The sequence below is a fragment of the Ursus arctos genome, unplaced genomic scaffold (genome assembly GCF_023065955.2).
Source record: "Ursus arctos isolate Adak ecotype North America unplaced genomic scaffold, UrsArc2.0 scaffold_53, whole genome shotgun sequence".
Classification (NCBI taxonomy): Eukaryota; Metazoa; Chordata; class Mammalia; order Carnivora; family Ursidae; genus Ursus; species Ursus arctos.
This window is the reverse complement of record NW_026623071.1, coordinates 36,461-62,664: the sequence shown is the minus strand read 5'-3', so window position 1 is coordinate 62,664 and position 26,204 is coordinate 36,461. Positions and strand designations below refer to the sequence as shown.

The window sequence follows — 26,204 nt, the reverse complement described above, 5'->3', positions numbered from 1 at the left end:
TGTACTAAGTCTTTGAAATCTGGTATATATTTTATACTTACAGTACATCTTTATATTTGCATCTCAATTTGGATGTTAAATTTTCATTGGAAATTCTTAATTTGAAGTCATGTTTCATAAAATTTAAAGTTGAAAAAGTAGATTCGTATATGTCAGTTGTTCCAAACATACTGAAGTTTTCTTTTTTTTTTTTTTTATAATGATTTTTTATTATATTATGTTAGTCACCATACAGTACATCCCCGGTTTCCGATGTAAGGCTCGATGATTCATTAGTTGTGTATAACACCCAGTGCACCATGCAATATGTGCCCTCCTTACTACCCATCACCGGCCTATCCCATTCCCCCACCCCCCTCCCCTCTGTAGCCCTCAGTTTGTTTCTCATAGTCCATAGTCTCTCATGTCATACTGAAGTTTTCTAATAATTAAGTATCAGTTTTTAACATTTAGATTAATTAAATTAAAATTTAAAATACAGTTCCTCGGTCACACTGGCCATGTTTTATACTTTTTTTTTTTTTTTTTTTTTTTAGAGAGAGAGAGAGGGTACACAAGCGTGAACAGTGGGGAAGGGAGCAGAGGGAGAAGAAGAGAGAGAATCTCAAGCAGTTTCCACACCCAGCATAGAGCCTGACACAGGGCTCTACCTCAGGACCCTGAGATCATGACCAAAATCAGGAGTTGGACACTTAACTGACTGAGCCCCCAGGCATCCCACACACTGGCCACATTTTAAGTGTTCACTAGCCAGGTGGTTAAGGGCTGCCTACTGGGCAGCATAGCTCTTCACTCTAAATTACGATTTCCTCTTGTTTCGTGGTTTAGTAGAACACGTGAGCTATAGATTGAAGGAGGAGCACTCCGTATCCTGGCAGTTTTCTGCACTGTTTCTGTAGAGATAAGCAGCAGTTAGTCAGTTGATGAAATCATATACATAGTCCATTGATTCATATCAGTTGACAGAGAACCAGGCTTTGTCTGACCCTGAACTTGGATTCTCAGACAATGCAACTAGCAAGTGAGATCTTTGGTGTGGTTCATGCAAAGTTGATTAAAACTTAGCCAAAGTGGACCTAGATTGACAGGTTTATGTTCAATCCTGCCACCTTGCGTTACCCTGTATCACATAATAATAGTAACTTACTACAATTTGGAGTCTCCATTTAGAATTCTTGGAATTCTTGGAGTTAACCGTTTGTTACAAAGTATTTATATGGCAGCTAGCAATACAAAAGATTTCTTTAGCAATATTTGAGTGTGTCAGATCTTGTCTCCTATCTGCAGAGTATTCTCGGTATCTTCATGCACACCTCGATACTCCTCTTACGGAATATAACATCGATGTGGATCTGCCTGGAAGCTTTAAAGACCATTGGGCTAAAAATCTGCCTTTCCTCATAGAAGACTATGAAGAGCAGCCAGGGTTGCAGCCCCACATAAAGTAAGTGCTTTAAGTGAACACAGCTTTTTTTGCTTTTTCAAGGCTGAGCTATTAGCTCATCGTGATAACTCTTGCTCAGTAATGGCTTCCTATCCATGTTTCTCAGGAATTTATTCTTGGATTTGATATGTCTGCAAATATTTCTTTTAGTTTATAAGGTACTTTGAAACTTACCTGTGGATATCACCTTCCCTTCTAGCCCAACCTTCAGACTTCAAATGTACTTATTGGCGGCTGTTGATATGCATTTACTATTACCATGTTACTTTTAGAACAGATTACTTAAAACCAAACGTTCGAAATCACAGTGCTGGTCGTCTACTGCTGCATATTGGCTAAAGGGCTATCCCGTTACAAAACAATAAGATCTAGAATAGAAATTAATTCCTGGGAGCCTAGCAATGCCTTAAAAATTAAGAAAAATCTGCAAAGATCAATCCCCTCACTCTGTACAAAGAAAGAAAAGCAGGGGGCAGATTCAAACTAAAGTGGTGAATGAGAGGCACCTTTGAAAGGAAGAAAGTATCCTGGAGGTAAGGGCATCTAACAGCCACTGCAATGGAATGCCTTGAGGCATAAGCAAGATGGGTTTGCTGAACTTTTTTAAGGAGCTAATGTGGTTCCAGATTGGAGGACCACATTCATAGGTTCTCAACAAGAGCAAATGCAAATCCTGCCTGGAAAGATAGTAGTGCCAATTTGGGGGTCCAAGTATGCCCGCAGATTAAGATCATTAGTATGAGAATCAAAAACCAAGATCACAAAATCGTATGTGAAAATCAACAGAAATAACAAACAGCAAATTTAGACTCTGAAGGATTTCAGGTATTGGAATTGTTGAATCCACTCTCAAACTCCAAATGAAATGTTTAAAGAAAGTATGAAGAAATCACAAACATCAGCAAGAAACAAGAGATTATCAAAATTGACCAGGCAGGGGGCGCCTGGGTGGCGCAGCCGTTAAGCGTCTGCCTTCGGCTCAGGGCGTGATCCCGGCATTATGGGATCGAGCCCCACATCAGGCTTCTCCGCTATGAGCCTGCTTCTTCCTCTCCCACTCCCCCTGCTTGTGTTCCCTCTCTCGCTGGCTGTCTATCTCTGTCAAATAAATAAAATCTTTAAAAAAAAAAAAAAAAGTGACCAGGCAGATTAAAAATAAATTGGAAGCTTTAGGAATAGAAAATATAACCATTGATATGAAGAATTCAACTTGTAAGCTAAACAGCAAATTAGGCATAGCTGAGAGAAAATTGCAGAATTGGAAGGTAGAGCATTAGGAATTATCTAGAATGTAGCACAGAGAATCCAAGTGTTAGAAAACATGAGAGATAGAAGGTGTGGAAGGTGTAAGAATGTCTAGCATATATCTAATTGAAATCTTGGGAGGAGAGAATGGAGGGGAGGCAATTTTTGAAGATATAATGGCTAACGGTCTCCCAGAATTAAGGAAACATAAATGGCAAGAAATCAATATCCAGATATATCATAAGTAACAGGAGAACACATACGGAGAAAAAATTTTTAAGCAGAAAGACAAATCCTATCATCTACTTAAGGCCGATAATTGGACTGACTATAAGCCTCTCAACATCAAAATGGCAGCTGGAAGATAATGGACTATCTTCAAAGTGCTGAAAAAAGAACAACTTTCTATCTAGAATTCTATACCCAGCAAAACTAATTTTTATGAATAAAGACCAAATAAACATATATTCAGATAATCAAAAACTGAATTAATCACCACCTCCCATTCACTAAAAAAACTTCTAAGGCATGTAATTAAAGAAAAAGGCAATTAACCTCAAGCAAGATTTGAGATACAAGAAGGAATAATGAGAAAAGAAAAATGGTAAGCATGATAAATTGGTAAGTCTAAGCATTGTCTATATAAAATATCTGATTTGGGGGCTTTATAAAAAGGACAGAAATAAAATATTGGGGCCAATAGCAAGTAGGTTAAGGGATAGCAAGAATTAAGTATTCTAAAGGAATGTGGGTTAAATATTATGATAGAGCTTTAAGTTGTACGTAAATATTTAAAATATCTAGGGTGAGTACTATAAGTTAGAAACAGTGTACAGCTTCTATATTAGTAGAAAAGTAAAAACAAAAACTAAAATCAACCAGAGAAAGAGGGGACTGGGAGGGAGGCATTAAAAAAGTGGGACAAGTAAAAAGAAAAAATAAGAATAGTTGAAATAATCCAGATATATTAATAATGAAAATAAATACAAATGGACTAAATGTCAAAAGACAGACATAGTTGGATTGGAATGTTTTAAAAATCCAGTTAATTGCTTTTTACAAGGGGCATGTAATGCATAAGGACACAAAGACTGAAAGTAAAAGAATGGAAAAAGTTATACTTGGGAAACACTAAAAGAATCCTGATGTAGGTAATATTAATAGATTTAAAATTATTAAATTTATTTTTACTTTTATTTTTAAAAGATTTTTATTAATTTATTTGAGAGAGAGCATGAGCAGGGAAGAGGGGCAGAGGGGGAGGGAGAAGCAGACTCCCCTGCTGAGCAAGGAGCCTGACACAGGGCTTGACCCCAGGGACCCAGGATCATGACCTGAGCCAAAGGCAGAAGCTTAACTGACTGAGCCAACCAGGTGCCCCTATTTTTTTTTTTTTTAAGATTTATTTATTTTAGAGGGAGGGTGTGCGAGCAGAGGGAAGGCAGAGGGAGAGAGAGAGAATCTCAAGCAGGCTCCGAGCTGAGTGTGGCGCCCGATGTGGGGCTTGATCTCACAACCTGAAATCATGACCTCAGCCAAAACCAAGAGTCAGATGCTCAACTGACTGAGCCACCCAAGTGCCCCTAAAATTTTTTTTAAATTACTGGGAACAAAGATTATTACTACATGAGTACAGGGGTTCAAATCACCAGAAAGATATAAATCTAAATTTATATATACAATAAAGTAACTTTAAAAATTGATTAGAAATACACAGAAAAATCAATAAATTCAGTATCCTAATGAGAGATTCTAATTTTTGAGAAGTCAAACACAAAAAAACTAGTAAAGATTTAGACTATTTTAACAACATATTTAACAAACTTGATCTGTTAGTCTACTAGAGAACTGTATCCAATAATCAAAGAATACATATTCTTTTCAATTTACTTAGGTCATTTATAAAGACTGACCACTTACTACTCATATTTAAATACATTTCAAATAACTGATATCATATTTGATTACAGTATGATTAAACATACATATAAGAAAAAAAATCCTCCTTATTTGGAAATTACAAAGCACACATATTGAAATGTGGATTAAAGATGAAATCCACAGTAGAAATTTGAATATACTTTAAAAATGAAAAAAGATGAAAATTCCACATACCAAAAATTGTGGAATACAGTGAGACTAATATTATAAAAAAGATTAGTGTCTTTAAATGCTATACTAGAAAAAAAGCAAGTCAATAGATATGTATAAAAATTATGGAGCAGGAAAAACAACAAAGAAAGCAGAAAGAAGGAAACTGAAGGCTGAAGAGAGAAATTAATGAAAACTAAATATAAAACAGACTTTCGTCAAAGTCAGACTTTTATCTTTTTTTACTAACAAATTTCTGGTGAGATTGTTTTTTTTTTAATGAAAATAACTAAAAAGCTCTAACAATTGGAGATGTTAAAAAGAGATATAACTGCAGATGAGCAGATATTAAAATGCTCAGAATGCCATGAAAATGTGCATGCAAATTTAAACACAAAAAAATAAGTGGGCTAATTCCTAGAAAAATCACAATTTTTCAAACTGACTTGAGAAGAAGCCTGAATAGTTCTATAATTATTAAAGATATTGAATTGGTATTTAAAAATACCTACACACACACACACACACACACACACACACACACCCAAATCACCAAGCCCAAATGGTATCACAGAAACGTTCTGTCAAACTTTCAGGAGAATAGAAGGTAATATTTCCAAATTATTTTGTGAGGCTAATATGATACCAAACCTGATAAGATTGTCCATGAAAGGGCCGCCTGGGTGGCTCAGTGGGCATCTGCTTTCAGCTCAGGTCATTGTCCTGGGGTCCTGGGATCGAGCCCTGCGTCAGGCTCCCTGCTCAGTGGGGAGTCTGCTTCTCCCTCTCCTTCTGCTGCATTCTCTCTCTCTCTGTCAAATAAATAAAATCTTAAAAAAAAGAAAAATTGTACATGAAAGGAAACTTAGAGGCGATCGAGCCCTGCGTCAGGCTCCCTGCTCAGTGGGGAGTCTGCTTCTCCCTCTCCTTCTGCTGCATTCTCTCTCTCTCTGTCAAATAAATAAATAAAATCTTAAAAAAAAGAAAAATTGTACATGAAAGGAAACTTAGAGGCCATTCTTACTGTTAAGTTTGGATGTAAGAATCCTAAACAAAATCCAAACTTATCTATATATAAGAAAGATAGTATCATACCAATTTGAGTTTTTCCTAGGAATAGAAAGGTGATCTAACTTCAGAAAATGTATAAATATAATTGGCAGTTAATAGATTAAAGGAGAAAAACCACATTAATTATGCCAACAGATACAGAAAAACAAGTAGAAAAAAAATAACCATTTACACTTCATAAAAGATAAAAACTCTTAGCAGACTGGAAAACCACAGTACAGTATCCCCCCACCCCCTTATGTGTGGGAATATGTCCCAAGACCCGCACTGGATGCCTGAGACTGTGGATAGTACTCAACCCTGTGAGTACAGTTGACTCTTGAATGACATGGTTTGAACTGCACAGATCCACTTTTATGTGGATTTTTAAAAAAATTTTTTTTAAGATTTTATTTATTTATGAGCGAGAGAGCGAGCATGAGCAGGGAGAGGGGCAGAGGGATGGGGAGGAGGGAGCCCAATGCAGGGCTCGATCCCAGGACACCAGGATCATGATCTGAGGTGAAGGCAGACGCTTAACTGACTGAGCCTGACCCAGGCACCCCTTATGTGGATTTTTTTTTTAAATAAATACCACGCAGTATTACAAATGAATTTTCTCTTCCTGTGATTTTCTCAACAGCATTTTTTCTCTAGCTCAGTTTATTGTAAGAACACAATATACACTACGTATAACATATAAAGTATGTGTTAATCAGCTGTTTATGTTATTAGTAGGGCTTCTAGTCAACAGTAGGGTATTAGTAGTTAAGTTTTGGGGGAATCAGGAGTTACACACGGATTTTCAACTACAGGGCAGTGGAGGTCAGTGCCCCATGCTTCCACCACCAGTGTTACTTGGGCCAGCTGTGCCATGTCTTTTCCCGTACATACATACCTTTGAGAAAGTGTGACTTACAAAGGAGGCACAGTAAGAGATTAACAATGGTAACTAGTACTAAAATAGAACAGTTACAGCAATATACATAATAAAAGCTATGTGCAACTTAAAACTTATTGTTTATTTCAGGAATTTTTTATTTACTATTTTTGGACCACAGAGCAGCCCAGGTAGCTGAAACTGCACAAAGCGAACAGTGGTAGGGGGGTGGGGGGTGAGGACTGCTGTATTTCCTCAGCCTGATAAATGGTAACGATCAGAAACATGTAGCAAACATCATTTTAGCTAATGAAGTGTTAGATATCACATTAAAGTCAGGAGCAATAAATAAATAAATGAAAATAAAAATAAAATCAGGAACCAGACCAAAAAGCCTGAAATCGTTGCCTTTCTTCAGCAGTGAAGTAGAGGTTCTAGACAATGCATAACAGAAGAAAAATCAAAGTTACATAGATTTACAGTTCGTATGATTTTTTTACAAAAAAAAAATACGATCTACAAACAAATTATAAGAAATGGTACATTTCACAAGGTGGTTGATTATAATTACTATGCTTATAAAATTCATTTGCATTTCTGTATAATAGCAACAAACAAGAATACCATTTATAATAGCAATAAGTACTTAGGAATATATCTTACAAATGATGTACAAAACCTGTATGGAAATCTTTATAAAACTTTATTTTGTGTTACTGAGAGAAAACAAATAGAAATACTGTGTTCAAGAATAGGAAGTTCAATAATATCAATGGGTTGATTCTTTGCAAATTAATTACAGATTAATTACAGTGAGTGTCTCATGAGCTCCTGTGGTTGGCAGCATTTCACAAGGGGAAGTGAATCCTGTGTGTCTCCCTTGGGAACGGACCCTTGGAAGCTTGCACCTGGTTTCCTCTGGACTTCGCCCCATGAGCTTTTCCCCTTTGATGCTTGTGCTTGTGTCCTTTTGCTGTAACAGATCACAGCCACGAGGACAACTGTGCAGAGTCCTATGAGTCTTCCCAGTGAATCACTGAACCCAAGGGTGGTCTTGGGGACCTCTACACACCTATAACTTAAAATTGCAAACTTTGTTATGCAAACTTCAAGGAGGTTGGCAGCTAAACAATTCATACTAGTCATATAGGCCATTTCCAAGAATACTTGGTATAATACAACTTGGGGCAGGGGTAGGGGATGGACATAGGGCAGAGATTTGGTTGCTTGTTGATAAAGACAGTCCATGCAGGTTATGTATTCTGGGGACGTTTATAAACCAAATAATGGTCATGGCTGTTTCCTGAATTGCACTCCAATTATCAGTGTTACTCACAAGCATGTGATGTGTGTGTGCGCACACACTCGCGAAGATGCCGTCTTTCAGTTTGTGTGTGGTTGGGTGCCAAGTGCTGAAGTAAAGATTCTGTGGTCATAGGTTTCTTGATTAGTTTTCCAGTGGAGGAAGTGACTGCTTTCCAGGTCAAATTGGATTACCAGACATTTGTCGTAAAAGTCCTTACCATGTATGTAATGTTTCTTCCAGAGACGTGTTACATCAGAACTTTGAGAGTTATAAGCCCGAGGTACAAGAGCTGATCTGTGTAGCTGATCGTTTGGGATCATTGATGCAATATGAGACACCTGGTTTCCTGCCAAACAAGAGAATACACAGAGGTATTCTGAGACTGTCTGAAAATGGAAATATTTCTGACATAAGAGCAAGGATTGTCAAACCGTGTTGCCCTTTTTAAAAAAAAAAATAATTTGTGCTGACTCAAAATCTCCATTTGATCAGGACAGAAATGTAGAGATTCATTCACAGTGAATTCTGAAAGAAGACTGCCGCCAGCATGGCTTTTGTGCTGATGCTATAGTGTAGACACAGAGTATAGGTCTTAAGTCATCGCTGCAGATCAGACAGTCCATCCATGGGAGCTGTTGGCTTAGTGTGGGAGCGAGGGAGAATTTAAACCTCCAGTTGCATCAGTAGGAGGCAGAGCTGGGAGGAGACAACTTTGGGCATGCCTGTAGTTTCCCCTGATAGATTTTAGTTTTATTAGGACTATGATGACTGTGACGTATTTCTGGTCTTGTTAAATTACCAATACTTACGATTCTTTCTTTCTACAATGACTCTGGAGTTATCCCTGAGACTCTGTAAGGTGGGTGAAAATCAGTTCCTCTGAAGCATACTTACAAATGCTTGTTTTCTCAACATTTTCCTTCTTTTAGCCATGGGTTTGGCAGCGTTGGAGGTCATGCAAGCTGTCCAGCGGACGTGGACCAACTCAAAAGTTCGAATGAATGGGAAAACACGGCTAATGCAGTGGAGAGACATGTTTGACATCGCAGTAAAGTGGAGACGGTGACTAATCTTTAAATGAAAATAAAGTCGGAGGGTTATCATTGTAAAACAATAGAAGCCTCCCGTAGCTGACAGGTGTTTTTGAATAGTATACTTGGCATGCAGTATTACATGAGTTTCAGGTGTACAGTCTGTACGTTACACCGTGCTCACTTGAGTGTAGCTACCATCTGTCCACACACAGCACTGTTACAGTATCACTGACTGTGGTCCTCGTGCTGGGCCTCTCATCCCATTGACTTGTTGCCATAACTAGAGGCCTGTACCTCCCACTTAGTTAACAGGTTTTGAATCCTGTCTTGTTACTAACAATAGGCCTTGTAAGTTATGTTTTCCTCTCTCAGGTGTGTCAGAAGTTGCTGGCATCATTATTCTTTGAAATACACTCAACTAATGTTTATGAATTAGAAGGATTGAGTGCTGTCAAGTTCCCAAGCATATTTTTTAATGAAGTGTTTCAGAAAAAGCAGTCTCTTTGAAAGAGCGTGTCATGATCTGTGGTACCTTTGAATGAACTTCATTGTTCTTGATAGTTGAAGTGTGTGCCTGCCTAACCAGCTACAGTTTAGTGGGGGAAACCATTGGTACTCATTTCTATGAGAAAAATACTGCCCTTCTCGTAAACCTGTACTGACGTCCTACTTGGTCCAATTGGAACATCTATTTGGAAATCTGCAGGTTGGTGTTGCATATTTTTAGATGTAAGGGACTGAGCAATTGCTTTCTCCCCGCTTTTGCAAACACTTCTCAGGTTTTATTGTTAATGCTTTTGAGCATTTGTAGGTTTTATAAGCTCTTCGTCTTTAACAAGCTCTGTTTTATAGGATTGCTGACCCAGACCAGCCAGTGTTGTGGTTAGATCAAATGCCAGCGCGAAGTCTTAGCAGAGGTTTTAACAACCACATCAATTTAATCAGGTAGGAACCTTTTGTGCATCTTCCCTATTTTCACAGGAGTGTATTCTAAATAAGTCATGGAGATTGTCAGTGGCCCTTGCTCCTTCCCTGGTGACTTTTTGACACGGGCATACACAGATTAGCTCTGTACCTGCGAGGTCCTGCCTGCATTCATTTCAGCTAATCCAGTTGCAGGAAGAAATGCAGTACATGCTCCTTGCCCTGGCTCTTCTCTTTGACGCACTGCTCAGTTGAGGGGAAGACTGTCAGATTTTTGCCTAGGATGTTCCTCTTAAAGGTCCTAAAACATCATAGCAAGTAATCATATGGAGTACATTACATTTCCCATAATATCCTGATTATGTTGCATGGCTCAAAGAATTCTTAGACAAGAATTGTGGTAGGGGAAGGGCTCCCCTGTCCCATCTCCAAAACCCCAACAAACAGAGGGGTTGGCTCAGTAGCACTGGTAGCTAAGCCTTCCTGAAAGGGTGAGCAGGTTAACTTGTCTTGTCCAGAGGCTCTGCAGATTAGGGACATGGGGACTTAGCCACCTGCATGTGCTTAGCCAGCCTTTAAATGGATGATGAGCAAATATTAAAGAACATCAGCTTCAAGGGGAGCCATGAATTTACTTTTAGATAAAATTTACCAATGTGGGAATTGTGTCATGTCTAAAATGCTTCTCCTTCCATAAGCCTGATCAAGAAAATATCGTTCAATACAACTCTGACATTAAGTTTAATGGAAATGTCATTTATACATTTCTTTTCTTTTTTACTTCCTAGAAAAGAGTTTTCTTTTCCTCTTGTGACTTGTGTGTTCCTGTTTCTTATGGAGTAATTTGTGACATGTATAGATAGACTCCGCTTGCTTTAATTGAAGGCCACTGTCCACGTGTTGTGCTGCACGATAGTGACGTAGCTTAGTGAGGACAGACTGGTGAACTGTGACATAGTGTGTTAAGAGTGATGGTGGTCATGTGTACAGGATGCTAGGGGGACACAGAAGAGGGGTGTCCAGTCCAGCCTTTAGGTGATGCTTGAGCTGTTTGGGAAGATGGGAAGCAGAGAGGTGGATGAGGCATGGACGACAAGTGAGTCAGGCGTGGTCAGGAAAGGATGACTCATTCATTAGGACTGGTGATTAGTTTACAATTCAGGGAGAATCATCAGGAATTGAGGCTTGAAAGAGATCAAAATATGAAACTTTTTTCCAAAATAGAAATAACTTTATATGCCACTTAAGGCTTTTTTCCCCCCTTAAAGATGACGGAGAGCTGTTCCGAGATTGTAAGCAGAGAAGTGACAGAGCAGATTTGCACTTTCAGATGGTCACTTGGGCTGTAGGTGGCAGGATAGGTGAGAGAGGGTGGTGACCCGGGAGGGAAGGGAAGAGGTTGGAAAGTTGTGTAATAATTCAGGTGAACAAGTACCAGGTCCGGATAGCTTTGTGGAAGTGAGTGGGAGGGGACGAGATGGATATTGAGAGTGTAGACTCAGGAGCACTGGTGGTGGGTTGGAAATCGGGGAGAGCGTGGGCAGCCATGGGAGGCAGTCCCCTCTCTGGCTCAGGTGCATGGTCCTTCCAGTAGGCCAGGTGACAATAGGACAAAAAGTAGGTGGCCGTGTTTGGGGCTGGGGCTGGGGGAAGTGCAGGGTACAGGAGTGACTTCCTGTTCACAATTATGAACTTGATGTTTGAGATGTCTATAGGGAACCCAGGGAGCGATGCCCGGGGAGCAGTTGGGTGTGTACGTGTTAAGACACATGTATGCCAATGGGATGTGTACAGCGTGTTGGCTGTACATGAAGTTCTGGGAGGGAGTTTTAAAATTAGGAGGTGGGGATAGAAATGTGAGTAAAATAATATTTAGAGCAGGCAGAGGAGATGAAGGCTCCCTGAGCTAGACTGCAAGAAGGAGTGGGAGCAGATAATACGACAGGGAGAACCAAGAGAGAGGAGGAAAAGTAGAGGGCTTTGTAAAAGGAAATTGTCATATAAGTACCTGAGGATTTTTCTTCTCGTTTTGGCATCTCCAGGGCTGAGTTTGGTGTCTTTCCTACCAGAAAAAGCTGCACGAGCTGATGAGCAATCTTGCTAAGACAGTTGTTTTCTTCTTCCATTCATTGGTTACAAACAAGCAAAGTTTCCAAAATTTTTTGCTGCATTATTCCCTTGGCTCTCTGACTGTTCTTTTGAATTAACTTGGAAATCAGATGTTGTTTCAGACGTACTCTTTTGTAAAAAGATTCTTATTTTTTTTTTCTTATAGGGGTCAGGTGATTAACATGAGATATCTGGAATATTTTGAGAAGATTCTTCATTTTATTAAAGATAGAATTCTTGTTTATCACGGGTAACCCTTCACTTTTCTTTTTCATAGTAATTACTAGCTTTGATATATTTTACATTAGTTTTATTTGTGAAACTTGAAAACTAAGCCTATTGACAGACTAAACAAAGTATATCGAATGTTTACACAGTGTTTGGAATCAAAAACTCTGTCAGTAATGACTTATCAACCTTCTTTTAACAGCTTCACAAAATCCACAGATTTTTTTTAATCTTACAATATTGTGACTTTTCTCATCTCTTTTCTCTAAAGAGCAGGATGTTTCTTTGAATTTCTTTATTAGGGATTTCAGCCGTCATATTCATTCTCCCTCACCTGAAAGGCCATATGGTATAGATATAATAGTGAACAAAACACTGGGGAAAAAAGAATTCTGAGTGGAAAGTTATCACCAAGTAAATGTAGAATTGGTATAAAAATGTAGCAGGATACTTCTATTTGAGCGACTTTCAAAAGGAAAAAAAAATCACTTCTAATTTCAGAGATGGCATAGGAGAATCAAGGTTTCATGGCCAAATCAAGATCCATACATGTGTATACAAACACTGGCTGTCAATCCGTTCTGCTTTTCCCTGTTTCACTTTCTAGATGGGCTGCTGTTTTCTTGATTGTCATCTGCAGCCCCAAATTCATGGGATTAAATCATCCCATTATTTAGAAACTTTTGTCCTGGCCCACCATTTTGAATATTGAGCTACTCACAATTGAGGATGATTTATTTAAATTAAAAGTAATAGTAATTAATGTAGGCAATTATTGCATTTCTGTATTAATTTTAGTTGCCATCTCCCTCTCTCTCTGTCCCTTGCTCTTTCTTTCTTTAAGAGCTAATAATCCTAAAGGACTGTTGGAAGTTAGAGAAGCTCTGGAAAAGGTACACAAAGTAGAAGACCTTCTTCCAATTATGAAGGTAAGTTTATCATCAAAATCCTGGGAGGTGTTTTTAGAAAACAAAACAAAACAGACTAGGGCACTTTTTAAAAAGAATTTGTAACTTTAAATTCATGTTTATTAATATTATGCTATAAGTATTTTAAAATTTATAAAGCATTCTACCTGAAAACACTAATGTAAACACACTCTGAATAAGAACCAAAATAAACACAGGCATCAGTCTCAAACATAAAAGCCAATCTGTGAGGAAGCAGTTGATACAGGAAACAGAAGGAAACTTAAAAATCTCTACAGTTGAATTCTGCTTCTGGCCACCATGGAGTACCTGGTACTTGACTGCCTTTCCACACCATAGCAATTCTAAAACTGGACAAACTACAAGGCAGCTGTTTTCAGGTGTTGGCAATTATAAGACTGTGATTTTTCGAGAAGAGGGAAACACCCGAGGGGAGCCCATGTTCACCCCAGCTTTCTACCTGGGGTTATTTACTAAACCACTGTGTATGTGGAGCCTAAACAGAGTATGGTGGTCTTACTGAGCTAAGGAGGCAGAGATTGGAGCTGGGATCTGCTGAATTTACAGGGCAGAGTCCAGAAGAGGAGGGAGCTGCTCAAGGTGAGGAGTACCTGGAGGTCAGCATGGGCGTTCCTTGTCATCCTTGGCTGAGAGCTCGACTGTGTGCATGCAGTGAGACTCTGAGAGGCTCTGCAGAGAGTGGCTGCTGTGGGGGTGAGAGCTGAACAGAGGTATTGGTGGTTTGACGCCACTGAGCGACATTGGAGTTGTGGCCTTGCCAGGATGGAGGGATCCTGTGAGCGCCTTGGGCATCTCGTTGCAACCCCAGGAAGGACTCACTGTAGGTGTGAGACCACCTAGGGAAAAGTACACATCCTAGGACAAAGGACAATTTCTAAATAGTGCACCCTAACAGAGAAAAAAAACAATCCTAAAAGGATTAAATGGATCTGCTAGTGATTTGACTGTCTGCCAAAATAACACTCAATACCCTTTAAAGGAAGGAAACCCAATCTAGACTCTAGATTATTAGATAAATGAAGAACTGGAAAACGTGACCCATAACCAAGAAAAACAAAACCATTTAACAGGAACAGACCCCCAGATGATCCAGAAGTTGGAATTAGCTCTTTTAAAGTCTTTGCTTCATAAATGTGTTCAAGGACTTAAAGGAAAACATGAACATAATGATGAAACATCTCAGCAGGGAAATGGAAACTATAAAACGACCAAAAGAAAATTGGAGAACGCGAAAGTCCGTGGTCTCAGATTCATATGGGTAGTCAGTTCACAAGACACATTGTCTGTAATCCAGCACTCGGTTCACTTATTAGCAGGATGCCGGACAGAGAACGAGGCTTTGTGGCATCCTCAGTCTCATTGTGAGGCCTAACAAGGACCCAGATGTGGGTCCTGCCCCCTTTTTCTACATGGCGAATGAGGGCAAAGTCGGTGCCCAGCCTCACAGAGAAGCCACTACTTGGGTTTTGCATATGGCCCAAGGTTTGTGTGCCAGTTCCTTGTCCAGAGGCTGTCTTCCAGATCAGGAGGTTTTACAAGGATCTGCCATCACTTCTCACAGGAGGCAAGTGATGGAACACTATTCAGTAACAGAAAGGGGACTGCTATGCACATAGCAACCAGGGTGAACCTCAGAAAAAACATGATGTTGAGCAAAGGAAGCCACATGCAAAAGAGTATGATTCCATTTCTAATAAGTTTGACTGATCTATGGGGATAGATACCAGAGTAATGGTAGCTTATGAGAAGTGAGATTTACCTTAATGGGGTAGGAGGAAACTTTTCAGAATGATGGCAATACGCTATATCTTGATGGAATAGTGGGTACGTGAGTACTTGGGTGTATACATTTGTCAGAATGCAGCAAATTATACATGTGTAGTTCATTGTATGTAAATTTTACCTCAATAGAAAGTACATAAATTAATTTCCTGAGAGATTTGAACCAGTATCATATGATAGATAGATAGATAGATAGATAGATAGACAGACAGACAGAAAAAAATAGAATTCTCATAAATTAAAAAATAATCTCAGATAGTTAGGCTAGTACATTAAAGACAGCTGAATATCAAATATATATAAGCTGGAAGATCAAACCAATAAGTTCTCCCAGAATGTAGTATGTAAAAGACAAAGAAATATAAACTATGAGAGATGATGAACAGAAGATGAAGAATGGACCTATCTGTTAGAAATTCTGAAAGGAAAGAAGAAAGATAAAGAAGCAGAGCATTTAGTCAACAAAACAATAGAAGGAAAGCTTGTAGAGAGATGAAAAGATCAGTCGAGGCCCCCTGGGTGTTCAACATGATGTTCAACATTGACACCTAGACACATTCTGATAAAATTTGGGGACTTCAGGGTGAAAGAGAGTTCCTCAAAACAATTAGACGTAGAGTTACCATGTGATCCAGCAACTCCACCTCCAGGTGTATGCTCGAAGGAATTGGAAGCAGCAACTTGAACAGATACGTGTACACCCATGTTCATGGCAGCATTGTTCACAGGCGCCAAGGGATGGGAGCAGCTCAAGTGTCCCTTGAGCGATGACTGGCTAAATCATATGTCTTCTAGCCATACGATGGAATATTATTCAGCCTTTGAGAAGGAAGGAAATTGTGACCCAGGCTCCAACATGGATGAAGCTTGAGGACATTATGCTACAAAAAACAAGGCAGTCACAAAAGGACAAATAGCCTGTGATTCCACTCCTATGAGGTGTCGAGAGGAGTCAAATTCATAGAGACAGCAGGTAGAATGGTGGCTGCCAGCGGTTGGGGGAGGGAGAGTGGGGAGTCAGTGTTTAATGAGGACAGAGTTTGTATTTGGGAAGTTCTGTGGATGGACAGTGGTGATGGTTGCGAAGAGTGTGAATGTACTTAACGCCATCAAACTATACGTTCACAAATGGTTAAAGTGGCAAATTTATATGATGTATATTTTAACACACACAACAAATAAAAAGAATGTCTTCAAGCTTCCAGAATAAAAACCAAATACTAAGGAAGGAGAATTCTATGGATGCCTGACTTCCCTCCAGCAATAGTGGATTCTAGAAGACAACTAAGGGAAATGTATTTGAACCCACTGTACCAGTGTTCAGGTGTGAGGGTCAAATAAAAACTGTTTCAAACATAGTCATTTAGGAACCTCATCAAGCCTAGATTTTCAGATTGTCAGAATGATTGAAGGACATATGTACTCTCACAAAATAACCCCAAGAAAGAAGAAAACATGAAATATAAGAAATCATGGTGAATAAGGCACTGAAATGAATTGTTAATGCCTGATGTTAAACAATATACACGTCTGAAATTAAAGTACTAGCTAATGTCAACATTAGAGGTTGAAGAAAGTAGAGAAAGGAAGTAAAACTGTTACTAAGGTATTTGTTTTTTCAGTGAGAGAATATAATCACTGACTGACCCAAAAAGAGAAGGGGAAAAAAGTAGGGTCGGTAAGAAATGGATGTACTGGCAGTCAGAAGTCAGCGTGGCATTAGAATTGATCCCTCAGTGAAAGATGGAGGATTTCAGATTGGTGTTTTAAAGTCCAGCTATGTGCTGTTTATGGGAGACACGCATAATAAGAGAACGTTTAAAAAGGGGAAGGAAGAAAGGTGTACCAGGCAAATGGTAATGGAAGGAAATGTTAACATGTTAACATCAAAAGCAGTGTAATTCAAGATGAAGGAGACCTCAGGGGACAGAAATTTTATTGTTTAAAAGTATAAATCATTAAGAAATTATAATTTTATGAACCTCTTCTCTGCCCGGGAATATAACTACTCAAAAATTTGCCAACAGCAGGTGGATTTTATTTTTTCCAATTAATGGCTTGAACTTTAATGTAAAAGTTGAATCAGTGTTCTTGTAGCTATGGTAGAAAGATTTGATTACGTCAAATAAAATTTAAGAAATGGGTAGGACCAGAGCTTGTCTATTTCTAAGGAATAACCAGGGACCATCACGTTGTGAACAAAGCAGTGAGCTAGTGCTCTGTGCCTCACTGGGCTTGGGGGAACCTCTTCCACGGTCTAGATCCCAGGCTCCTGTCTGCTGGGAGCAATGACTCTGGCCAGACCTCACCTCAGGGGCTTATTGCGAGTGTCTGATGAATGAATGCAGTGGTTCTCAACCTTCTCAAAGCCACCTTGGTATTAACTCAGTAACCGTGTTTGATACCTCCTTTCCTATACTCAAATTCACAGAAAATATACCACACCTACTCAAAAAGTTCTTTAGAACGTCACCATCTTGCCATAAAGGAGGTCTGCCAGGGAAACCGTCTGTGATAGATAGGCATGTGTGTAGTTCAGGATGTCAGCATTCAGGCTTATCTTCATGAGAAGCCGTAATGAAGGAGCTGGTTGTTCACACCTGCGCAGAAAGTGGTGTTGAACCCGACAGCTGCAAATGCACCCCCGTGTCTGGGCATTACTTGCTGACTTATGAATCATGAGCTACAGTGTTGGTGGCGACAGGGTTTTTTGAAATGGTAACCTTCCATATTAACGCCTAACCCTCTTCCCTCAACTGGACGCTATTTGCATTCATGGAAAATTCAGTGTGTATTTAAACTGTGTAGTTCAAGTCCCACATTGCGTGTGGAGATTACTTAAATAAATTAATAACTTTAAAAAAAAAACCAAACCATGTAAAATATTTAGTGTCTAAGTGTGAAATGGAGTCTGATTTGAGGCCCAGGTGATTATTAGATTATAAACAGGTTCCATGGACATGGAACCCCAGTGGGGCACTGGCAGTCAGTCATCCATCATGTGTGACTGTCCCCTGCACTGTGGGACATCTAGTGTTCTTGGCCCCACCTGCTAAGTTCCAGTGGTAGCCCTCCCCGCCACTCCCCACCCCATGTCCCTGTGGCCGCCAAACTAACTCTCCCATAAATTCCCCAGATGCCCCCCAGAGGGCAGAACCGCTCCACAGAGGGTCCTTGGGAGGGACCTACGGAAAGAAAACTGACGTGTCTCAGTTTTTAATGTTCTTCTTTCTTGTTGGTATTTTAGGCATTACATTTACCTGTTGGGTAGAAGGCCACATCAACTGAGGGGGATTTTTTTTGGTTAAAGATTGTATTTATTTATTTGATAGAGAGCAGGAGAAACGGCAGAAGGAGAGGGAGAAGCAGGCTCCCTGCTGAGCAGGGAGTCTGACATGGGGCTTGATCTCAGGACCCTGGCATCATGACCTGAGCTGAAGGTGGTTGCTTAACTGACTGAGCCACCTAGGCGCCCCTCAACTGAGGGGGATTTTAACGTCTTATGTATGTCTTAGTTTAAAAAGAAAAGCCTAGTGGGTACAGGGTCCCTGCGTGTCCAGCTACAGTGTGGAAGTGACCGTTCCCTGGCAGCGCTGGACGCCTAGCTTGCACCCGGGACTGTGGGCATCTTCATATTTTTTCAGGCACATGTAGAAGTATAAAAATACCTTTGGTTTTAAAGTGTTTGGTGCAATGTGATGCCACAGTAGCTTCCACTGAAATATTCTTCCGGTGAAAAACCGCGTTAAAATACAGCTGACCCTTGAACAACATGGGTTTGAGCTGTGTGGGTCCTTATATGTGGATTCTTTTCAATAATACAGCACAGTCCTGTAAATGTATCTTCTTTGTGATTTCTTAATAACCTTTTCTTTTCTCTAGCTTACTGTATTGTAAGAATACAGTATAGAATACATACAAGATGTGGTCCATATATACATTGGAGTATCACTCAGCCATCAGGAAGGATGATTACCCAACATTTGCATCAACATGGACGGGACTGGAGGAGATTATGCTAAGTGAAATAAGTCAAGCAGAGAAAGACAATTATCATATGGCTTCACTCATATGTGGAACATAAGGAATAGCGGGGAGGACATTAGGAAAAGGAAGGGGAAAATGAAGGGGGCGGAAATCGGAGGGGGAGACGAACCATGAGAGACTATGGACTCCACGAAACAAACTGAGGGTTTCAGAGGGGAGGGGGTAGCCCGGTGATGGATTTAAGGAGGGCACGTATTGCAATGAGCACTGGGTATTATATGCAAACAATCATAGAACATACATCAAAAACTAATGAAGTACTGTATGGTGACTAACATAAAATTAAAAAAAAGAATACATACAACATACAAAATATATATTCATCAACCTTTTATGTTATCAGTAAGGCTTCTAGTCGGCAGTAGACTATTAGCAGTTAAGTTTTGGGGGAGTCAAAAGTTATACCCAGGTTTTTGACTGCAAGTGGGGGGTCAGCTATCCCTCATATTGTTCAAGGTCAACCGTATACCTCAGCTCCTCTTGAGGAAGCTTATTGGCAAATAATGTGGCTGGAGGTCATGAAGGCCTGGGTCCACGTTCCCACGCTGCCACTCCCTGCTCAGTAACTTGGGCAGGACCTGCCCTCCCAGCTGGTCTCCTCTGTAAGATGGAGACCACGCCCTGTCTTACTGGTTCATTGTGAGCATCAGATGAGAATTGGCGTTTAGGGTTAACACGTGGCTTCCTCTAGAAGCCCCTTCTCCCTGGGAGATATTCCTGTTCCAGGTCCCAGTGCTGGCTCTGATCACTGGTGCCTCATGTCTGTTCATCCCCGGTTCTTCTCTGCACCGTTTGTGACCACCTGCTGGGTCTTACTGGTTTTAGACAACCTTTCCCCTAGTAGTGGCTGACATGAAGCACAGCCTCCTCTTATTTTATCCTTGGTTCTCTTATTCAAGTCTTATCAGCCCTTCAAAAAAAGGTGGCAACACTAAATAACAGTCTGGGAAGGATTTCTTCTGGTGTAATGACAGAATCTGAAATATTTTGTTTTGTCTGAAATATTTTAAACAAAAAGCTGGCATCTGAAACTACCTTCAGACTTGTCACCCCAAAGGCCATTCTTGGCTCTGTCATTCCTTTAATATACTTTTCTGTGCTCTGCAGAGTTGGGGAGGGAGAGAGAGAGAGAGAGAGTGAGTGTGTGTGTGTGTATGAAATTCTCCAGGTTACAAATAGCAATTCTGAGTACTTTTCAGAACAAATCAGACTGCCTTGAAGGAGCACGAGCAGGAGCACAAAGTGTTTTGAGTTACGGGATTCGGGGTACAGCCGTTCTGCTGAGAATCCAAGCTGCTGCCAATTAAGATGAACATGAGAAAAACCCAAAGGGCGCTCTTAGAAGGGAGCCGCACCCCCGATGTCTAAGGGAACCTGTGGCAGAGGCTCTCTGCTGGCCTCTGGTGTGGGCCCTGGGGGGTACTGCATGGGCCTGGGGACGGGCAGAGGCGTCCCTGGTCACGGTAGAGGTGTGCACGGTCATGGCCTCTTGCATAAGGAACTCTGTGACCCTTCTTAGAAACGTGGAAGGCGGGGTCAGTGCTACAGAAGAGCGCTTGGGGGTTTACAGTGAATTACACACGAGTAATGTGAGTTTTTTTTCCCTGAAAGCAGTTTAATACTAAAACAAAGGATGGGTTCACGGTGAACACAAAAGTTCCCAGCCTCAAAGATCAAGGGAAGGAATATGATGGATTCACGATCACAATTACAGGAGACAAGTATGTATGCTTCCTAAGTGTGAGTGTCAAGGCGGGCTCTGTCTGATAATGCCGCAGAAGTTTAGACGTACCGGCTTTTGCTTTATCCTGAAATGAAAATTGTCAAGGTCCAGTGTGTAGCTATAACCAGTTATTTTGTTGACATGACTTTTTAGAATATTATGCCAGCAGATACATTTTCTGACTGCTGGATCTAATAGCTTTTTAGATATTAAGTATAATATCTCATATGGAAAGCATTCTTCTGGGTTCTTAAAATTCCTTGTGGGCAACACTTTTAGTAATAAAATGAAAAAAGATGAGAGATTGGCAGATTGAAGGCCATCGTAAGAGTTTTAAATACAGGTTTTAATATATGATGAGAGCAGTGCAGTCTTATTATGGAAAATTTAGAATACACAGATAAGCAAAGATAAAAAATAAAATCAATGAGTTGTTTTCTTTAAAAACAGAGATTATACTCCACACGGTTAGAGCCTGCCTCTTTCATATCTTACCATTACTTGATCATGAACATTTTTTCATGTATTTGTGAGCATTTGTAATGCTTGCATAGTATTCCATTTTATGGACGTTGTAGAGTTTCTCCTAATATTTTGTTATCGACCACGTAGAGTATTTCTCATTTTTCACAGTGACTGTTTTTATTAACCAGACTTATTTACCTTTGAAGCCCAAGCTTCATCTAGGAGCCTCCATACCCCTTGAATTTTGGGTGGATAACCTTGCCCCTCCCCCATGTGCTGCCCTCCCCCACAGCACGCATTCCTCAGTTGCTCGCCTGCAAGGCGCCATGATTTCTGCATCGGGACTTCCGGCTTGGTTTCTGCCAGCTCCGCAGTAGGGCTATGACTTGCCTTCTCTCAACCCCTCCGCCTCTTGGGCTCCAGCTTTCTCATATGCTTTACTCTCAAACCACAGGGGCGTCTCTGTCATATTCTCTGTCAAAACCCACACAGACCTCCATGAGGAAGCACCTGCTTAGCAACTTCCAGATTTTGTGAACTTTCCATATCCTTGAGGTCTCAATCTACCCCAGACCATTTATTAAAGTATTTTTCCCAACAAATATCACAGTCCCTCCCCAGAAGGAATTCCAGGGTTTGCTGTTAATGTAAAAATGACTCCCTTGCCTTCCCACCCACTTGTGAGATAGAGATGTCCTCAGATGAAATCTCCAGGCAGAAAGGGACTGACCGTGTGAGAGAGTATGGAAAGTTCCTTCCCCCTGAAACGTGGTTTCTTTCCTCCATTGTGTCACCGTATTCGTTACCTCTTGCTCTGGGCTCTAACCCCTCGAGTAGACTCTGGTGTCTCTGTACCTGGTGTCCTGGTGGCTTACAGTGCTTTGTCAGTGTCCCCAAGGCCCCATTCCACTGGGTGTTAAACCACTCCCCACTCCATACCCTCCACTGCCCGTAGATACCAGGACCAGCTCCCCTGCCAGGCACTCCAGGCCTTTCATAATGTGGCCTCCCAAAACATTTCCTTCTTGCCTAAACTTTTCCTGCCAGGGCTTGGCCTGCTAACTCAGCTGGACTGCTCGTTCCCTGAGATCACCTCCCACCTCCTGCTTCTGAGCCTCTCACTCCTGATTTTCACATTCAGGCCCCTTCCCCCGTGAAGCATTTCCTGTTGTCTTCCATGTCTTCCAGATGAGACCTGATCTCCTGCTTTTGAACCCTGACTCGCTATCTGATCGCCCTGCACATGGTCTTCTAATTCATGGCCTCGGTTCGCCCTCCTTTCTCATAAATGCAGCAGCTGCGCCATGTTCCTCTTTCTAGGATCTAAGAACTATTTATTTATATAATACATGCCTGTTGCATCAGATTTATCTCCTCCATAGAGCCTGTCATGGAGCTAAGCGTGCAGCAGGAGTTTAAAAAAAAAACACAGTAGAGTCCGTGAACTTCTGCACACAGTTCTGGCTCCCGATCTTCAATCATAATAGGGAGGCTGTCTGAGAAAGTCTTTATGATGCATTCATTCTTGCCTATGTGTAGTTGTGTCCTTCTGTAGTAGCTTAAGCTCCTATAATATGTACGTATGGTTAGACGGAACAAAATACCGTGTTTTATGGAAAATGTGCCTATGTACGGAACATGCCTCCCTGTGTGTGTAGTTAGGTGGGACAGGTGGGACACGTTCTCAGATATGTCCTGTGCCACATCAGCATACCAGTTCCTTCCTTCTTTTCACTCCCCGTGTTTGGCTCTTTGAATTGTATAATACATGCCTCTGACACACATTGTTGTATTTTTAGGGTTGGCAACATACTGTTTTCTGTGGAAACGCAAACCACAGAAGAAAGAACACAATTCTATCATGCTGAGATAGACGCACTTTATAAAGACCTCACAGCAAAAGGAAAAGTACTGATTCTTTCATCAGAATTTGGGGTAGGTTTTTGTGTTTTTCCATTTTATCCGTGCTTCCTAGGATTCTCCTGCAACCTTTTCAAAGCCTCTACCTGCTCACGGGTATTATGCAACTTATGCTTGAGATCGGCTTTCACTGATGACCTATAAGGACTTCTTTTAAAAATTCTTATAGAAACAGTTCCTTTATTTATTTATTTATTTAAGATTTTATTTATATGAGAGAGAGAGAGAGAGCGCGCACGCACAGAGGGAGAGTATAAGAAGCAGACTCCCCGCTGAGCAGAGAGCCTGACACAGGGCTCGATCCCAGGACCCTGAGATCATGGCCTGAGCCGAAGGCAGATGCTTTACCAACTGAGCCACCCACGTGGTGCCCCCAATTCCCATATTTAATAAGAATAGTAATTGAGGAAGGGACATGATCCATGTACACAGTTACTGTGTTATATGGTAAGTCTGGGCTCTGTCCATAGTTGGTCCATAGTGACAGTGGCCTGTGGGGCTCTCGGTGGGCCTTTCCTGGTCTGTGGCTCTTCCCTCCGTGTCCCACCCTGACTTGAGGGAGCTCCTCGGAGGCAGGATCTGGCCTGTCACCTTCGTAGCAGCAGCTGCTGCTGTGCTGGGAGTATCACAGGCACTCATCGGCTTCTGGAGTGGATGCCGTGGCCCCTAGGAAGTTGCTTCATTTCTCTTGCATCTAATCAGTTCATACCTATAATTAAGCATTCCAGGTTTTTACATAATTAAGTGTATTTATCACCTAAATCTCAGTGCAGAGGGTGTGCTCATCAGAATCTTGGGAAACCATATTCAGTTTTAATAATTACTTTGTTTTATTTTAATCTTAATATATATGTTGACATTGCAAGTAATGTTAAAGGAGGCTCAGATTTTTATGTTTATCAGAAAAGGTTTCAGGTGTTTTTTTAAAAAGATTTATTTATTTATTTGAGAGAGAGAGGGAGGGGAAGGAGGAGCAGAGGGAGAGGGAGAGGGAGAATCCCCAGCAGACTTCCCGGTGAGCGCGGAGCCCGACTCGGGGCTCGATCCCACGACCCTGAGATCAAGACCTGAGCTGAAACCAAGAGTTGGTTGCTTAACTGACTAATCCACCCAGGTGCCCTGAAAAGGTTTCAGTCTTAGAAACAGCTCGGAAAATACTGCTCTAAACCGAACTGTCTATATACCCTTTCGTTAGGAAAAAATGGTAGTGCAGAGTATAAAATATTCAAGAATGTGAAAGTAGGTTTCCGTAGTAAATGATTCTTATGTCTTGTCACCTTGTAAAAAACTAGTTTATAATCTAGAATTTAAATTCATGAGCATGTGTCTTTTTTTTTTCTAGGAGGCTGATGCTGTTTGCAACTTAATCTTATCCTTAGTTTATTACTTTTATAATTTAATGCCACTCTCTCGAGGATCCAGGTGAGTGATAGCCTATAATTTGAAAGTTTTTACATTGAAGCACATGTTCTTTTTTGCTTGCATTACTTGCTGTGGCTGTGGGTACAAAAGTACCCCAAGCAATCGCAAGAAATCCCCTTTGGTTTTTTTCAAAATCCACCCAGAAACTATGTCCTTGACCTACCACACCATCAAAAGAATTATGAAAGATTGTTCTAAGATAGTGTGCTTACGTTTTACAGGCTGGGGATCCATTCACTCGACAACACAAATGTCTTGAATGCCTACTATGTGCATGCAATGCACTCACTGTATTTTAACTTCTGATATTTGCCCAGGCTGTTACCCTGCCCTCTTCTCCCCTTTCCCCCAGTTTTTGTCCATCACTCTACCTCCAGTCCTAATGGTTTATACTTTGGAGTCACCAGCCACTCTGTACTACTTGTACGATTGTGAATCAATTCTTGCTGCTTACGAATCCATCAGGAGCTTTTTAGGTGTCATTAAAACCAGGCTTTCTGTCTGTTCTCTGTTAGCCGGCACGATGTACAGTAGATCACGGAATTTGAATTTAAGATGTTTGAGCTAAAACAATTTACTTGAATGTTCTTGTCTTTAACACTTAAAAAGTAAAACTCTCCTAAATGTGGCAGTAGATGTTGTGATATTACAAAGGCATGGAAACAAGCTAGGAGCATAAATACTGTAGTATCAGCATGACTGGTACTAGCGGGCACGGAATGTGTGATGTGCTTATGCTCTCCGCGCGCCCCCTTCAGTCAAGCACATATGCGGGCGCCGTGGGGATACCCAGCATTTTCCCCTTTGTCCTCGCAGCAGCTGTGTTGACTCCTGGTGACACAGGAAGGAGGTGACACGGGAAGGAAGTGCAGCTCTCGTCACCTGCACTCTTTCCCTCGGAGCTGTATCTGTTCAGTCCCTGATCCTGTTGGTTCTGTCCTCTATTGTGCTCAGAGCTACCGCCGTAGTTCAGACCCTCGTCACCCCGTGCCTTTCTGACTCCTCTCCCTGCTTCCAGGCTTTTCTCCTTCCCCTCTCTGCCTCAGTTCTTTTTTTTTTTTTTTTTAATTCCCGTATAGTTAACATACAATGTTACACTGGCTTCGGGCGTACAGTGTAGAGACTCAGCATCTCTGCCCCAGTTCTTTATACCTGGTGGCTCAGGTACCAGCTCGGGGGCACCGGGCACAGTGCCTGTCTGTGTCCTGTCCTGGTCTCTCTTGGCTTCATCACCGCTCTCCTTTATCTGCTCTTTTACTACCCTGTGGACCTTCTCGAAGGTCCTCCCGTTGCCCCTCCAGTGCACCTCCCTGCCTTTCCTCACACCTTCGTGTCCACACAGGCTCTCCTTCTGTGCCAGCCATTTCCCTTCCTTCACCTCTGCCCCCCATGCCCTGCCTGGGCCCTGAAGATGCGTCAGGCATGCCCTTGGCCTCCGTGGGGTCTTCCCCATGGGCTCACCACCCCCTCCAGCCCCGGGCTTGACTCATTGCACCTGCAGGCTTTCTCCACAACGTGCATGCTGTCTGCCCTCGTGGTCAGCCTGCTTGCTCTCAGAGGCGAGAGCCTCGTTCTGGTTATCTT

The 26,204-nt window shown here is 41.2% G+C and overlaps 1 protein-coding gene across 19 annotated transcripts in view; it reads left to right on the top strand.

The window, feature by feature from the left end:
* The window catches only part of LOC113259039 (tetratricopeptide repeat protein 13), an 84,032-nt gene that overhangs the window by 48,990 nt on the left and 8,838 nt on the right, over positions 1–26,204 (top strand). For 12 of the 19 annotated variants that reach the window (XM_057307647.1, XM_057307646.1, XM_057307648.1 and 9 more), the window contains 9 exons: positions 1,288–1,444; positions 8,257–8,387; positions 8,946–9,078; positions 9,903–9,995; positions 12,250–12,333; positions 13,156–13,240; positions 20,702–20,811; positions 23,078–23,213; positions 24,541–24,620. In XM_057307647.1, coding sequence (XP_057163630.1) covers positions 1,288–1,444; positions 8,257–8,387; positions 8,946–9,078; positions 9,903–9,995; positions 12,250–12,333; positions 13,156–13,240; positions 20,702–20,811; positions 23,078–23,213; positions 24,541–24,620 — 1,009 coding nt within the window. The remainder of the gene's footprint in view (positions 1–1,287; positions 1,445–8,256; positions 8,388–8,945; positions 9,079–9,902; positions 9,996–12,249; positions 12,334–13,155; positions 13,241–20,701; positions 20,812–23,077; positions 23,214–24,540; positions 24,621–26,204) is intronic. The other 7 variants (XM_057307642.1, XM_057307644.1, XM_048218930.2 and 4 more) reach the window with 1 other exon arrangement.